Genomic DNA, 18,279 nt, shown 5'->3' on the forward strand with positions numbered 1-18,279 from the left:
ATACTGTGGTGCTTGCCAAATGATGATTTTTGAATTCTGTATGTGTTATTTGGATTAGATGTTTCCATTCTTCCCCATTTTTAAAAATTTTTAAAAATAGCTTTATGTTTTGTTTATTACTGTATTACTTAATTATTTTATTTTGGTGGGGGGCGGTAACTAGGTTTATTTATTTTTAGAGGGAGTACTGGAGATTGAACCCAGGACCTCATGCATGCTAAGCAAGTGCTCTACCACTTGAGCTATACCCTCCCCCCTACCCCATTTATTTTTTATTTTATTTATTTAAATATAACAGTATGGATTTTAATTTTATTCTATGAGTTATAATCTATTAGTATCATTATTTATTTTGATTTACCAACTATCTCAGATTTGGCTAGTAGGATCCTCTTCAGATTGGTTCCTTTGTCCTTTTGGCATGTCCCCATCATTCTTTGAAGTTATCTTTATACAACAAGATGTTCCAGGTCTATTCTATTATTCCCTGCTCCAGCTTTATTATCAATTGTATCTCAATGAACTTTGGTTGTGAGGGTTTATTTTAATGAAGATACAATCTCATACTTATAAGAGGAATGATTTAGGAGTAAGGGAAAAATTGGTGAGATAGGAGATAGAAAGGAGAATTACTGGAGTGATATCCTTGAGAAGGTGCAGGAGATAAAGTTTAGTTTCTAAATAAATGGGCTGGCCTTAGCGTAGGCGCCCAGATAGATTGTCTGTAATAGTATGGGCATAGGAGCTATTGGGTGTGTAGATGTGGTAGTGGAAGCTTATAGAAATTCTCTCCTTGTTGCTTTTTTATTTTTTCAGTGAAGCAGAAGCAAGGTCATCTGAGCATGAGTTTGGGAAGGGAAGTGTGTATTAAAGTTTGAGGATAGAGAAGATGGTGTAAAGTAGTTTTCTAGGAGACTGGTAGAATGAAAGGTAGTAAGATTACCAGGCAAACATTAAGTGCCTACTTGAAGTTAATTATTCTAAAGACTTAATCTCTTTGTTGAGTTTGGTGTGTCTTTTCTTCTAAGCTTTGGTGTTTCTCAGGGGTTTGGTGGCTCTTGGTATTTTGGTCCTTTGTATTTAAGGATCCCACTCACCTGCCTGATTGGTTTGCAGTAGTCTGGCTCCCTCCAGTCTTGGTAGGGGAGGGGCAGGTTGTAGGGGGAGCATATTTTCTTCAGTAGTCACCTGTAGATCTGTCCTTCCTCCTAGACTCCAGCTGGAGTTTTGGGGCAAATTTCATTGCTGCTCTCCACTTAGGACAACAGAGGTAGTGGGTAGACAAGACTACCCAGTTGCTCTTTATTTACCTTCCCATTTTATGAATTCCTCAAGGCCACCTCATACTTCTGGTATCTCCTGAGCAGGTTTGGTGCTCCCCAAATCACTCCTAACTTTGTAGTAATTTTCTCTGTATATGTGTGTTTTAAGCTTTGGTTTCCATATATTTTGTTTCCCTATGGATGTGACCTATTGGTTTCTGTTCCTTTGGAGATTCTCCACCATTTATGATCTGTGGATGACACTCTTTTAGTTTTTCTGGAATGTTATGACTTTATTCTAGTTTTTAAAAAAAATTATTTCTGTTGCTTTCTGGAGTATTAGAGTGGATGTATGTGTTCATTGTTACCATATTGATTCAGTCTCTTAGAATTTTTTAATCTGCATTGAATAATGTGAATTAGCATGTTAAGAGAAAGGTAACATAGTGATTTTTGTTGTTGTAAACATTTAGCATTGACAGCTAGGAGCAAGGGTTTCATTCAGGGTTTTTTTTATGTATATATTTTTATTGAAGTGCAGCCAGTTTACAATGTTGTGTCAATTTCTGGTGTCATTCAGGTTTTTAACATTTTTTTTTAAGAAGCAGTGACAGAATTGGCCAGATTTCAGACTTTGAATGCATCAGGAATCATTGAAATGATATCATGTAGTAATTGTTTTCACAGATAAATGTACATGTTGGCATAACTCAGTTGTATATTTTTGAGATTACTCTGGAAATTGTGATCATTATTGTCATTTACTATTTTACTACTGTTTCATAGCTGATCTCAATGGAATCATTACAGTTTTCAGCCCCAGTTTCTTAATCCGTGAAGTAATATCTTTACAGTTCAGTCTTGGTGATTTTAATTCTAACCACAGTATGTTTAAGACCCATAAAGATAGTTACTGAAGATACCAGTGCCTTTGAGATGTTTACTTTGTCTCTGATTACATTTCTCTTCTTCTAATTCATGCAACACAGTATAGAAACTATGTAAAGAATGGACTCTGTTAATGTGTATGATGCTGATGTTAATTGGCAAAAGATTCTCCAGTGTCCAGTTTCTTCAGAAACATCCATGCGCCTACTGTGTATGAATATGATTAAAACAATCAAGTTTATTCTGGTAGAGACAGTTTTAATATATTATGTGATCAGTTTCTAAGGCATTCTAAACAATAAATCTTGTAGTTAGGGAGCTGACATTAAGGACCTACTATGTATCAAGCAGTGTTATCTCATTAAATCTTCACTGTAACTTCCTCTATAAAGAAGTTAATTGCATTAAATAAAAATGTGTAAAAATTGAGAATTAACGTTACATCTTTCTCTGGAGACAGAGATTCTAGCTTCCAATGTATTAGACCATTTATGTTAAAATGCTGTTTAGCACAGTATTGTATTTATGTGAAATTACTTTCCTCTAATTCAAGGGAAATTGGTCTAAATGGTGGGTGTATTTGCTGAACATTATCAAAAAATGTTCCCAAAAGACACATGTTGCTCAGTATATCTTCATAATGTTGAAGCTGGTCTGGTAATATAAGGTTAGTCATTTGGATTGATTTACAGCCATATTATTTGGCCTCTGCCCTTTTGTAATGTAAATTAGTTGGAAATATTGAGGATATTGAAGGGATGGGAACCTTTCAGGTTGATCTCATTCTCCAAGAAGGAATCATTCTCTGAAATAGCAGCACCATTGAAATCTTCGATTTGGGAGGTTGGTGGAATGAACTAAACTATTATCTGTGGATCACTATTACATAAGGAATTTAATGAAGAGGCAAACTATCATTTTGGGGAGGATAACAATTATGAAAGTTTTTAAAATCATGCTATATGTGTTATGTTCTCAGTTTTTACATGTACATTCAGTTTTGAAACACAGTTTTATATTTTGGACTTAATACTGATTACTGATTTTTAGTATTCAGCACCAGTTTTTATACCACAACTTCCCTATTCTTGATTCTGAAATTTTTCAAAGTGCCTCTGTAGTTTGAAGAATGGATTTGTGTAATTTTTCAAGGTTACTTGGGTATGCGGTTTTTGATTCTTTCGGTATCTGAAACTGACCTTTTGTTTATATTCACACATGAAATATAACTTGGCTGGGTACAAAAAAAATCAGTTAATCTTTTCTTTACATCTACAAGATATTTTGTTCTGTTGGCTTCTAATTAATGATGCACAAGAAGAGCCTAAATCCAGATTTTTGGTTCCTTTCTCGTCTTAAGTGCTTATAGGTGGCATTTATTCTCATAAGGGAAAATTTTGGTGTACGTCTCTTATGTGTCTTGGTATGATATTTTATTTCCTCACATGAAAGTAGCTTTTAAAAATATCTTTTATCCTTATAAATACTTTTTTAAAATACAGAAAAATACGGAAAAAAGTTAAAATTACCTGTTACCTCACCTCTCAGAAATTAAAACCTTTGAAGTTTTCCAGACATTTTTCTATGCATATGCGTACACAAACACATTTTTTTAGTATTTATTTTATCAGAATGGGATCATACCAACTTTTTAAAAGATTTCTTTTTTAATTAAAGTCTATAAAGCATATGTACATGAAAGTACCCTAATCTTAATTGTGCAGCTAGATGAGTTTTCACATATGTATTCCTCCTCGAAATGCAAATGAAGATATATAGAGTGTTTCTAGCTCCCTAGAGGATTCACTGACATTGTTGCGTGTGTAATTAGTTTGTTACTTTTTTTTTTTTTGCTATGGGTTGTTCAATTACAGAATACACCACAATTCAGTTATCAATTCTCTTATTGATGTATATTAAGGTTGCTTTTAGTTTTGGGCTCTTATGAGTAAAGCTGCTGTGAATGCTTCTGTATGGTTTTTTGTTTTTTTGTTTTTTTGTTTTTTGTAGACTCATGCACTCATTTCTCTTGTGTATGTAACTACGAGTAGGATTGCTGGATCTCGGGATAAAGATATATTTAGCTATACTAAATAATACCAGACAGTTTTCTAGAGTAGTTGTGCCAAAATGCATTCCCACCAACAATGTATGAGAGTTACAGTTACTCCACATCCTTATCAATACTTAGTATTGTTGGTCTTTTCAATTTCAGCCATCCTAGTAGGTATAATGTAGTATAAGTTGTGGTTTTAACTTGCATTTCTCTGATAAGTAATTGATCTTGAGCATCTTTTCATGTACTTATTAGTGATTCTGATATCTTCTTTTGTGAAGTGCCTAGTCAAGTCTTCTTTTTTATTGAGTTGTCTTTTTCTTTAGTCTGCTTTAATCTTGACGAGATCTTTAGCCTTTGTTTTTATTGACAGTGTTGAAAAGCAGAGGCCAATTTTTTTGTAGAATGCAAAAATTTGGGTTTGTCTAAAGTTTCCTCATGAATGGATTCAAATCATGCATTTTTGGCAGGAATACCATGTAAGTAAACATTGTATTCTTCTCAGGACATCATATTAGGAGGCATATTGGTAATGCCAACACTGGTGATGTTAACTTTTATTACTTGTTTTAAGTAGAACCTGCCTAACTTCTCCACTATAAAGTTGCCATTTTTCTCTTTATAATTTATGAATTATTTGTAGGGAGATATATTGAGACTATGTAATATCCCTTTCCTCATGAAATCTTTCACCAACTAGTTTTAGTATCACCTTATGATATGCTAAATTCATCATTCCTCCAATATCTGTTGATAATAGTCTAACTTCATCATTCCTCACTATATTAGTTGGCCTTTCTCCCTCCCTCATTCATTCATGCACTCATTCATCTTAGTATGGCCTCATGGAACCTTATTTTATTTAATAGGTCATGATATAATACTATTCATTTTGATGGTTAAAAAGTGTCCCAGATTTGTTTAATGGGGTCCCATTCAAGGTGGCTCTTACGCATTTTTATCATGTCCCCATGATTTATTTTCTGGGACAGCAAGATATTCCAGGCTCATTTTGTGCTTTCCCTACCCCAGCCCTGGAATGAGTCATTTCTCCTTGGAGCCTTGAATCCTTTTGGTGGGAAAGGTAATTCAGAAACCAGAATCTGGGTGTTGAATGTGCCTGATGCTACTTGGGAGTCATAACGTCTAGAGTTTTCAGTAAACAGATTAGAGTGAGTGAGTGTGTGTGTGTGTGTGTGTGTGTGTGTGTTTGTGTGTGTGTGTGTGTATTTCATACTAATACCTCCAGCCCACTTTACTTTTGAGTTTGTGTTCGAGGAAAGAATTTTTGTTTTTCTCCAGTATACACCCAACATCTCCATTTGATTGTATATTAGGCATTTCAAATTCAGTATGTCCAAAATTAAACGCTTTTTTTGCACTCCTCCTACCACCACCTGAAGCCTGTTCTTTGCACAGTTGTCCCCATCTCAGCAAATAGGATCTCTGTCTTTCCTGTTACTTAAGCCATGAATTGGTGGTCATCTTTTATTCCTCTCTTTCTTGCATACATCACTTCAAATCAGCAGAAAGTCTTTTGACTTTTCCTTTAAGATGTATCTACAACCTGACTACTTCTCCCCACCTCCACCATTATGCTAATCTAATCTCTCTTGAGTCATTGCAGTAGCCTCCTAATTGTTGTTCTTCCTTCTGCTTTCGCTCTTTTATAACCTTTTTCTCATTATAGGAAGCATAGTGATCCTTTTAAAAATGCAAGTCACATCATGTCTCAACCTTACCCAAAACTTCCCATTGCCCATCTCATAGTAAAAGTCATAATACTGTACTTAGTGGCCTGAAAGCTCTATAGGATCTGGACTCTCCTGCCAAACCCTCTACACTTCATATATATTTTCTTTGAATTCTGTTGTCCTCTTGAGTGATAATTAAATCCTTTTACAGAGCTACAGCTTGAGGACAAGGAGATGTACACTTTCTGTGTATTAGTAGGTATTGATCTATTGTAGTTCTTCTATACTGAGATATAGTTTACTTTTACCCCCATAATTTCTCTAATGTTTGTAATAATCAAATATATTAAAGACTACAACCTCCAACATGCATAGCTACCAAAAATTTTCCTTTCTGCATCCTTGCTGAGTTGGCTTTATTTGTAGGGACTCTACCTCCCAAAATACCAAATGGCTCAGTTAGTCTCCTCCTTTTTTATCTCCAGTATGCATTCTCACTCCTGCCATTAAAAATGCAAACAAATAAACAAACAATGTTAGTTGCTCTCTCCAAATAGCTATAGAAAGCTTGGAGGGCTGAGACATGAGTAGTGCCTGATCAATTTGCTGGTTGGTACAGACCCTTGATAACTCAACTGGGGGCAAATATTAGGGGGAAAGTATGAAGTATACATCTTTCAATTAGGTTCCCTTTCATGAGGTGATCTCTAGAGAGGTCCTGAAGTGAAACCCAATATTTTTCTTCAATCCAGTTCTACTTGCCTTATGATTAATGAAACTTCTTCCTAGTTCCTACTACTCTTGTCTGTCAGTCGTTGTGGTATTGGTGTGTTTTCATCATTTTTCCCCTGCATATTTAATAGCCTGGGTGTCATTATGTGAGTTTATCCAAGGAACTGTGCTGTGTATGGATCAGTTATTTCTTAGGGTAGATTTCATTATTTAGAATCTTGGCTTGGCCAAGAATTGGGCTTAAACAAGCAATGACTTTATAGATGAAGGACTCTTTATAAATACAAAAAATATGGAAGTGGGGGGAGGGTATAGCTCAAGTGGTAGAGCGCATGCTTAGCATGCATAAGGTCCTGGATTCAATCCCCGGTACCACCATTAAATAAATAAATAAATAAGCCTAATTACCTTCCTCCCCAACCCCCCAAATAATAATAAAATAAATTTTTAAAAAATACGGAAATGGGCATCATGCACTGTAATAATTTTCTTTAATTAAATAAGCAAACAGTTCACTGTTAAACAGGTATGTACAACATACATACAGGCTTGAGCCAGTTTGTATCTTTAGTTAGCTCTGAATTTGGACTTTGGCTCTTTTAATTACTGTGTGATTTGAGGAGTTACTTAATTTCTTTTAGCTTAGGTTCTTTTCATCTGTAAAATGAACTTTTAAAATGCTTATCCTTAATGGAAAAGAATCTCAAAAGAAAATATATATGTATGTATATGTATAGCTGAATCACTTTGCTGTACACCTGAAACTAACATTATAAATCAACTACACTTCAGTAAAAAATTTAAAAAAATAAAATGCTTATTTTGTATTTGCAACTGAGTTTGAAATGAATGAAAGTAAGATGGATTGATGGATATCTGTATATTGATGGATGCATTGATGTAATAATGCAAATAATATAAAATGCTGTAGACTATGGGTGGTGGATATATGGGTTTTCACTGAACAACTATTCAACTTTTCCATATGTTGGAAAATTTTCATAAAGTCAGAAAAAAATGCCTATTTTGCAGGCTTATTAGGATTAGATGAGTTATATGTTGGAAGTGCCTGGCACATAATAAGTACTCAATAAATAAAGGTTGTTAAAAAGAACTTCGTGGGAGAGATATGTTTTGTCACGTTGATAATACAATAAGGCAGTTTATAAAATGTTTAAAAATACTTCTCAGTTTAACTGATCTCCTTCACTCCAGAATAACTGAATAAGAATCTTTGGAATGTGCATGAGCTTGGATTTTCTTTCCTTCTGTTTTCTTTTTTCTTTTTTTTTTTCCTCTCTTCCTCCTTTTCTTTCCTTAAGATTATAGAGTGCATCAAGGGCTGAGAACCACTGATAGGAGGAGGGCAAGTAATGGTGAAGTAAGTAAAGGAGATACAAGGGTGTGCACAAGGGGTCTCTGCTCTTCAGTACTCTTTGGAGTCATTTGTCTAGTCATTCATTTTCTTTTACTGACTCAGTTTTTGCCTCCATCACTTACTGCCTCAGCTTCCTCATTGGTAAAACAAAGATAATAATACCTATCACTTAGAGTTGTCATAATGGTTGAACTTAATTAAATAATGTATATAAAGTACTTAGCACTTAATAAATGCTCAATAAATAGTGGTTGTTTTGTTGCTATAATAAAAATAAAAACAGTAATAAAAATGAGAACTTTATAATAGTGAAAGACATTATTGAGCAGCTATTCCTGTTTCAGGTATTGGTTAGGCACTGGAGATATTGTGATAAATCTTATAGATATGATCCCTTCCCTCAAAGAGCTCACAGTGCCATAGGTGAGAAAGATCTGGAAACAACTTCAAGAGAGTGTTTTAAGTGCCAAGATAGAGAAGAGAGAATGGTGTGGTCCATGAGTCCAGGCCTAGTTCTGCTTCTTATTTTGGCTTTATCCTCATTCTGCAAGTGTCCAGAGGTAGTTTAATTTTATTGAATTTTGCTGGCTAGTTTTCAAGGTCTCAGATATCCAGATACCAAAGTCTCCTTAGGAAAAGGGATCAGTGCCTGTCTTTCATTTGGATTTGAAGGTGGGGATTGGGGAGAAATTAGTATAATATATCATTTCTTGCCCTTCCCTTCCCCCTCAACCTAGTCAACCCATACTGAGGTTTTTTCCTAGATAAATTAGATTAGCTTCTATAGATTAGGTAATTAGCTCTTTAATATAATCACTGTTGAAACATTGACAGCAAATACTTTGGGAAAGAGATTTCTTCTTTTGTACACAACAGGATTCAACAAAATGTATCCAGCTTAACAAATGTTCATATTAAAGTAACTTTAAAAGAATTATGGTGAATCCCAGCAAGATGGAGCAGTGACATGGTGTCCTGATGCATAAATCTGGAGGCAAAGCCTATGTATTAAAGAGAAACAAAATATAGTTACTATGACAACAATCTGGAATTATAGTTTATAACCACTTATAATTATTAGCAAGATTGTTAATGCTGCTTCGTGTTGATCCTCAGAATCATGGCTTTGGTTGATCTTCCTTTTTATGTGATAGCTTCAAATCAAGTTCTGTTATAGTATTTCTAGGATTTTCAAAGTTAACATTTACAAATAGATGCTGGGCCATTTTGTAGATGATTTTCAAATTTAGTGAAATGTTTCACTTTCACTTTTGTCTGAAATGACTATAATGCTGTGCATTGAAATAATGGGTACTTGCCTTGAGATTACCAAATTTGAGGGCTGATAAATCTGTACAGAGTTGAATTAATTTTTTTCGTATTATCAAAGCAAGATAAATATAGTTAAGTTTGCTCAATACCAGTTGTATATTCTTCCAGGCCATTGAATATGCTTATACATACATGTAACTTTAATGTAAATATAATGTACGTAGTCTTTTAGCCTTTTTTCACTTATAACATCTTATGTGCTTTAACATGTTTTCAAAGGACTGCATAATATCCTTTAGTATGGACGTACCATTATTTATTTAATGGATCAGGTAAAGAATTGTGTCTATTTTTTTTTTTTTACTATTTGCAACTCTATTCCACATTGTGAGGAACATTCTTATAATCATATCTTTGTATACACTCTTAATTATTTCCTTGGGATAGATTTCTAGAAATAGAATTACTGGTTGTTTTTAGAAACTTGATACATATTGTCAAATTACCTTTCAGAAAGGTCTAACCAGTTTACAGTCCCATAAATCCCAGTGGTTCATGAAAGTGCCTATTTTCTTATGCACTTAGTATTTGCTATCCTTTGAAAGTTTTAAATTATAAAATGTAAGTTAGTAACATTATAAAAAGTAGGAAAATGGGAAAAAAATCACCTAGAATGTTATTTCCTTAACATGGTAGTGACTGTAATATTTGTTATAGTATTCCTAGGTTTTTATCATATGTGTAAATGGTTGTAATTATATATACCATTTTGTTTTCTGCTTTTTTCATTCATAAGTAATTTTCCTTGCCTTTACTTGAACTTCACAATTCCAATTTTCACTGGCCACATAGTAGTACAATAAGTATTCATACTTACCTAACTCTTTTCCTATTCCTGGACGACAACTTGCTGCCAGTTTTTGTTGTGTATAATACCACAATAAAAACACAAAGAGATAGCTACTATTTATTGAACATTTATGATGAAACAGACTTTATACTTTTTTATTCCTTTGTATTAATTCTTTAGGATTGATGGTCCAGGATTGGTAATATTGGATCACAAACATTTTTATGGCACAGCCTTTCTTATGTCACTGTTTTCTTTCTTATTTCTTTCTACCTTCAAATATCTATTGAAACTTAAAATGTGCCAAGCACTGTACTAAGAGGCAATGAGAATACAAAGATGAATCATTCAAGGTCCTTGGAGTCAGGTATTAAACATATATGATAAAGAGAGGCATGATAAAAGACATTACTTGATGACAGTCCACTGATCTAGTTGGTCAGTTGGTCGACCTGTTTGTCCATCCATCCATCTATCCATTAATCCACACACGATTTTCCCCCTGAAGCATGGAAGAGCTAGTTACATGATATCCTTTTACCCTTAAACATATCTGTGCTATAACAGAACAAGGAAATTTTCTCAACCACAATACAGTGACCAAATTCAGGGAGTTTAACATGACTGTGATACTATTATTTAATCTGTTTCCATATTAAAATTTTACCAGTTGTCCAAGAAATGTCCTTTATGGCAATTTCCCCACTTTGATCGAGGATCTAATTGAAGATCATGTGTTGCCTTTAGTTGTATGGTTTGTCTGTTTTGTCTCCTTTAACCTGGAACAGTTCTTTGTCTTTCATAACATTGATGTTTTGAAGAGTAAAAGTCTGTTATTTTGTAGAATGTCCTTCAGTTTGAATTTGTTTGAAGTTTCCTTTTGTTCACATTCAGATCATGCATTTTTGTCAGGAATAGCATATAAATGGTGTTCTATTCTTTGTGCACTGTATCGTATTAGGAGTCATGTGATGTCAGTTGGTCCCAATATTGCTGAGGTTTGATTAGTTGAATAAGGTGGGGCCTGCCAAGTTCTTCCACTGTAAAGTGACCATTTTTAATTTTTGTAATTAATGAGTAATTTATGGGGAGATATTTTGAAACTATAAATATCCTGTTCCTCATCCAGCTTTCACCCACTTGTTTTATCATCTATTGATGATTTTCTTATGTCATCATTCCTTATATTAGGTGGCTTTGTATTGTAAGAGCTTTCGCTTATCTATTTGTATCAGTATGAACTCATGGATTCTTATTTTATTGAATGTGTTATATTCTTTTATTGTTTATTTTGATGCCCAAATTGTCCCATATTTGGGCAATGGGAACCCCTTCAAGTTGGCTCCTGTGTGCTTTTGATATGTTCCCATCATTCTTTGAGCACTTCTTTACCTGGATAGCAAGATGATCCAGGTTTTTCTTATACTTTTCTTGCCCCAGTGCTGGAATCCACTATTTCTCCAAGGAACCTTCATCCCTTTTACTTTAGAAACCAAGAAATGAGCTAAGATGTATGTTTTTTTTTTTTTTAAGAGATGCCAAGGTGATTTTGCTGGTCTGTCTGGAACCCACTGTAATAGAGCCTTCTTGTATATAGGAGTTGCACCCAGATATTTGCTAAATGGACAGGACGGAGGAGGAATTGAAATAGTCCAGGGAGATGAAGGAACATAAATAGAGTCACAGTATATGGAAGAGCCCTACTCACTCAGAGGAGCTACAGTTCAGTGTGGCTTCAAGAAGAGACTAGAGAATGAGGCAGGGACCAGTTCATTGAGGACTTTATTTGCCTCCCAAAGGAACTTAACCTTAGAGAAGATGTGGAGCCATCATAAGAAAGTTTAAACTAGGTGGGTAAGTGATCAATTTTGGTAGATTTGCATTTTAAAGTCACTACTGTCACCAGTGGCAGTACATAGGGATTAAAAAGTGTTTAATGTTATTTTCCAACAGGGTTGGCATTTGAAGGCTTAAACTTTTCCCCTAGAAGCCAGTATTGCAGCTGCTTGATACTAACACCAGCTGCAATAAAGGAATTGTTGGCAGTAGTTTAGTGAAAAGAGAGCAAGAAAGAGTGAGTCCGTACAGTATGCTAAAGCTTGAATCATTGATTTATCTGTTTGTGAAATGACAGCAACTCTTCTTTTCTCAGTAATTTTATAATCAGGACTGGAAGATGAATATGTGTTCTCCAATGGAAAATAACATAAACAAAAGTACATAAAACAATACTATCTTTTTAAAGAGTTTTTACTTTGTGGTGAGGAGGAGGAGGAGGTAATTAGGTTTATTTATTTATTAATGGAGGTACTGAGGATTGAACCCAGGACCTCATGCATGCTAAGCACACACTCTACCATTGAGTTATACCTTCCCCTGCCAATACTATCTTTTTTAATGAAAAATCTTGATAAATATGAATACTGCTACATTTTATTTTCTTTATCTTTGGTAGTAGCATCAATAATAGGATCGATATATACATTCAGTATTATAGACATTCTACCTGGTTTGTGCGGTAACCAAAATATGAAATGTAACAAATATGTTTTCTGAAATAATAGCAAATTCTATCTTTAGCTTGAAGTTTGCTGTTACCATAAGTTTAATTTCTGTGCTATTTACAGCCTGTATCCCAACCAGCTGGAGCTGAACAACAAGCAACTCTTCTAAAACCAGATTTAGTTCGAAGGTGAGTATCTTGAAACTAATACCGTGAAAACAGTGAAGGTATGTTGAAGTATTTGCATTCATTAGGTGCTTAGTGTGTGTCCGATAAAAATAGTAGGTATATTTTTTACTTTTTCGTGTTAATAAGGATCATATGGATTGTGAAATTATTGATCATTTTATTGTTCTCATTATTATAATATTCTGTTCTTAAGAAAAAAATATAAGGATTAAAAAAGGAAATAAGTGATAATGTAGAGTGAAATTCCAGCTAATCTAAATAAATAAATTACAACCAGATATATAATTGTATTATTATTTGGCAATTGTAAACTACTATTTTTCTCTGTCTTGTCCAGATTGAGTAATATCTATTTTCTGTATTCAAGTTCATTGATTCTTTCCTTGGTCTTATTCATTCTGCTATTGTGCCCATTCAGTGGGTTTTTTATTTCAAATATGATTGTACTCTTCTATAATTTTCATTAAGTTCTTTTTAAAATATCTTCTATTTTTTATTTTTCATTTGCTTCAAGAGTATTTTTAATTGCTCATTGAAGTAATTTGATAATGGCTGCTTTAAAATCCTTGTCAGATGGTTCCAATATCTGATTCATCCTGGTGTAGGCATCTATTGATTGTCTCTTCATGTTCAGGTTGTGATTTTCCTGGGTTTTGGTATGACAAAGAATTTTCATCCCTCTCTGGGACATTTTGGATATAATGTTAGGATATTCTGGATCCTATTTAAATACTCTATTTTAGCAGGCAGTCACCTTGTTTAGGTGCCTAGGTCCTAGTCTACTTTTGTGGGCTGTGGTTCTAATGGCAATTTAGTTTTCAGAGTCTTGTATTATTCTGGTCTGCTTGGTTCACCTGACACCACGGAGCCCCACTACTGGACCAAGGGGTTGGAGAACATTTCTCTAGGCCCACTGCCCTAGGCCAGCTCTCCAGACCACATGCTACTGGTGGGGCTCCTGCCAGCATCACCAAGGGAGGAAAGGGTCCACCTGAACCAACTTCTGTTTCTGGTTTGGGGGTTCAGGAGACCACTGGGCTAGAGCTGCCTTTGCCTTTTGACCTGGAATCAAGAGCCAATTAGCCTGAACGGCATTCTGTCACTGGGTGGAATATCAGGAGATGCCAAACTGTTATATTTCTCCTCAAGTCCTGGGAGTCACTAGCCAGTCTGCCTTTATCTTTTCATGCTTCAGTGCCCTCCTGTGATATTCTTCTTTATTATTTCCAGTTTTTTTAGTTATACTTAGTGAGGAGGAATAGGGAGAGTTGAGTGTCTGCCATCTTGCCCTGAACCCTAAACTAGGGCTTTAAGATAACTGCAATGTGAATGATATAGCTGCACTGACTAGAATTATGTCCCTTTCATCCTGTGAAGGTGTTATTTGTTACTGCTATTTCTCTGTGTATTAAAACTATGAGCAGGATTAAGGTATTCTTCTTCCACTGCTTGTATTTATGCAAATTCTTTTTCACACAAATATAGAAAAATTTTAGGAGTTATTTTTCTTTTCTTGTATATCTTTATATAGATACTTCATGAGTAGTTTTTAGGAGAAAGGAATTTACCTAAAAATTAATTTTAAAAATATCTGGTGCTTAAAGATCTCATTTAAGTTTCGAATGCATTTATTGGAATTTTTGTATTTATTAAAGTATCTTCAAATTTATTAAATAAAGAGCTGAAAAATGCCTTCAACACAGACTAGCTGAACATTTGTCTGCCCTTTCATAATCATATTGCCTTGAACTTGCAAAATATAACTAGTTAGAATTAGTCATGTTGAACCATTTTCACATCATTCATTTTTAGTTTTTTTTAACCAAAATTGTACTGTAGTTTCTTTTACTATTTCTTTGTTTGTTTTGTTTGTTTTTACTGAGTTATAACTGACAACCTTATATTAGTTTCAGATATACAGTATAATAATTCAAAATTTGTATATGTTGTGAAATGATCACGGTAAGTAGTTACCATCCATCACCAAATATAGTTACAGAATTTTTTTTCTTGTGATGAGAACTTTTAAGATCTACCCTCTTAACTACTCTGAAATATGCAATACAGTATTATTAACTATAGTCACCATGCTGTACAGTACATCCCCATGACTTACTTATTTTATTACTCTAAGTTTGTACTTTTCAACTCCCTTCAACTATTTCAACCACCCTCCACCAGTTCCTCTACTCTTTCCCCCAATCCCTGCCTCTGGCAACCACCAATCTGTTCATGTATCTGTGAGTTTGGGATCTTCTTCTTGTTTGCTTTTTAATTTTTTTTAGATTTCACATATAAGTGAGATCATGTGATATTTGTCTTTCTCTTTCTGACTTCACTTATCATAATGCCCTCAAGTTCCATCTGTGCTGTAACAGATGGCAAGATTTCATTCTTTTTTATGGCTGAATAATATTCCAAAACACACTACATTTTCTTTATCTAATTTTAATTTCTTGTTCTATTTCCTGCACTATTCCTGTCTCCCACACCATTCCTGTCTCCCACACCCAGTCTGTTTATCCTCTGTTGAGTTAATTATATAAACAGGTATATTGTGGGTGAGAATTGGTTTTTAGATTTCTTTAAACTTATTAATAAGAAACTCCAAAGCAAACAAAAAATATATTGATCAAGAACATCCTGTGATAAAAGGTTCCACAGAAGTCCATCACTGGCAGTGTTTTTCTTTCACTCCCAATACCATGAGATGTTTGCCAAATAAATACAGTATAATCTCAGTTTTTCATAACTTTTAAAAACAGCTTTATTGAGATATAATTCACATATCATTAAATTTTCACCCATTTAAACTGTACAGTTCAATGGCTTTTAGTATAATTGGGGTTTTTTCTTAGAATTTTACCATCAAGATGGAATGATTCTAGCCATGAAGGAATTTCAAGTGTTAAATATTGGGCTTTGAGAATCACAGAATAATGCCTGCTTTGAGAAATTGAATTGGGATTGCTTTTGTTTTTTTAAATAACAGTTTGCATCATGACCTGGCAGCCGTGAAGGAAAACACCAATATCGCTGATAACCCAAGTGGAAATGGTAAACAAGATCGGATCAAACAGAGAAGAGCTTCCTGTCCTCGATCAGAGAAGGGGACTAGATTCCAGCTTATTGTCCTTCAGGTCAGTATGTAAATATGGTTTGGTTTAAGAGGGCATGTGATAAAAAAAGAGGGCATGTAGAGGTCTGGTGGGGTACTGGGAGGGGCAATATTGTTGCAGATGTGAGTATAGAATATTATGAAACTCTGCAGCAAACACTCTTTTTTTTTAAAGCTTTTTTTTTGTTTTTTTGGGGGGGTTAGTAGTTAGGTTTATTTATTTACTTCTTAGAGTAGGTACTGGGGATTGAACCCAGGACCTCGTGCATGCTAAGCATGTGCTCTACCACTGGAGCTATACCCTCCCCCCAAACACTCTTGAATCTTTGTACATATCCCTGATTATTTCCTTATGCTAGATTCCTAGAAGTAGAATTAGTGGGTCAAAGAGTATGGAGATTTTTAAAGTTTCTAAATATATATTTCTAGATTGCTGTCCAGAAAGGTGAGACCAGTTTACATTTCCATTAGCAGTGCATTTTGTTTTGTTTCAAGAGTCAATTTGTGGGATTAGGAGAATTTTGGAAATGAATGACCAAATTTAGATCTGTGCATTGCGGATAGCTGTAGTGACTATTACAACTTTTTTTGCCTTTTTATAAAAGTTGTGTTCCTTTTCTTTCCCAGAGGTTCTCATTTCTAACTTACTTTTTTCCTGAGTAATTTGAGCCTTAGATTTGTCATAGAATGGTTGTTTAGGTAGTATTTCACCAAGGGAAAACAATCTTTTCAAATTCTGAACAATTTAAGCCATTTTTTTTTCGTATATTGTATGTGAGTTCATCCAGATGTTTCCTGTACCATTTGCTAAGAGAAGACAATGACTAACTCTTAAACTGGTAAAATGTTTGTTCCCAGGTGTCAACCTCTGGAGACAACATGGTGGAGTGTCAGCTGGAGACACACAATAACAAGATGGTCACCTTTAAGTTTGATGTTGATGGGGATGCACCAGAGGATATTGCAGATTATATGGTAAGTACAGTAAAACCAAATTATTTTCCCAGCAGCATTCTCTGTCTCTTTTCCCCACTTCTAACTCTCCCCCCATTTATTCAGAGCCATCTTTTTTAGGGTATTCCTAGTTCTAAAAATTTGCACAGTGCAAAATTGGTTATGATCAAGAGTAAGTCACTGTATCTCCTCTGGTTTCAGTATATTTATGTGCAAAATATGAGGGAATTTCATTAAGAGAGGATCTGTGTCAGTGGTTCTTATCTCTGGCTGCATTTTAAAATTACCTGAAGAGCTTTTAAAAAACAGTTCTGTTGCCTGAGTCCTAATTAAATCAGATTTTTTGGAGGTGAGGCCTAAGCATTAACAGTTTGTAAAGTTTCCAGGTAATTCTAATGGATATAATATCTTACATATAGGTGTTCAACTAATATTCGTTATTTCATTTAGATTTATACTTTCTTTGAATGGTTAGGCTGAAGTTAGTATTCCTCCTCCTTATTTTTGATGGGAATGGGCTAGGCAGGAAGCATATGCTTTTGTTTCTGCCAGTTTTCTTTGGATTATACATTCCTGGCCAAGCAGAATTTAACATTTTAAAAGTTAATAATTTTGTCAGTTCTACCTATTATTCAACATCGTATTTTCTGAACTGTCTCTGGGCCATTCTTTATCATCTTTATAGATGTTTCATTTTGTGATTTTTGATATAAAATATTTTGTGTTTGGACATCCTATTTTTAAACATTGCTTCAGTTATGTTCTTCAAATAGCAATCAATTTATAGAATGCCAGATATTTTTTAAAATGCTGGTTTATGGTAAATAGTGCCGATCTAACATATATTAGTGGTATCAAAATAGAAAGAATAATTTAATGTATTATTGGCCTTTAGATCTAAATACCTTTATTTTTCTTCATGGTAGTCACCATTGATACAGTATTATAATTTTGAAAAACTAAATTCATTCTTGTGAATAGACTTACTTTTACTTTTGGATAGGTTGAAGATAACTTTGTCCTGGAAAGTGAAAAAGAAAAATTTGTAGAGGAATTGAGGGCTATTGTAGGTCAAGCCCAGGAGATCCTTCATGTCCACTCTGCTGCAGAAAGAGCCACTGGAGTTGACTCTATTAACATGGAATCCAGCAGTAGCCAAGTAAGAGCAATTGCTTAGCAAATAGGTCTTCTTGGGTATGTATCAGGAACTTCTTTATTTATCTATTCATTTTTAATTCAGACAGGATCATCTGAACAAGTACAGATAAATTCTGCATCCACTCAAACCAGCAGTAAGTATATTTAATAAAATTTACCATTTGGCTTTTGAACCACGACATTTGGACACTTTTAATTTATACATCTTGGGAAAGATATTAGCCA

The 18,279-nt window shown here is 34.3% G+C and overlaps 1 protein-coding gene across 1 annotated transcript in view; it reads left to right on the forward strand.

Moving 5' to 3' along the window:
* The window catches only part of WNK3 (WNK lysine deficient protein kinase 3), a 124,024-nt gene that overhangs the window by 70,544 nt on the left and 35,201 nt on the right, over positions 1-18,279 (forward strand). The window contains exons 11-15 of the mRNA XM_074359279.1: positions 12,760-12,824; positions 15,817-15,964; positions 16,801-16,917; positions 17,900-18,055; positions 18,137-18,188. Of these exons, the coding sequence (XP_074215380.1) occupies positions 12,760-12,824; positions 15,817-15,964; positions 16,801-16,917; positions 17,900-18,055; positions 18,137-18,188 (538 nt within the window). The remainder of the gene's footprint in view (positions 1-12,759; positions 12,825-15,816; positions 15,965-16,800; positions 16,918-17,899; positions 18,056-18,136; positions 18,189-18,279) is intronic.

Source organism: Camelus bactrianus, chromosome X (assembly GCF_048773025.1).
Source record: "Camelus bactrianus isolate YW-2024 breed Bactrian camel chromosome X, ASM4877302v1, whole genome shotgun sequence".
Classification (NCBI taxonomy): Eukaryota; Metazoa; Chordata; class Mammalia; order Artiodactyla; family Camelidae; genus Camelus; species Camelus bactrianus.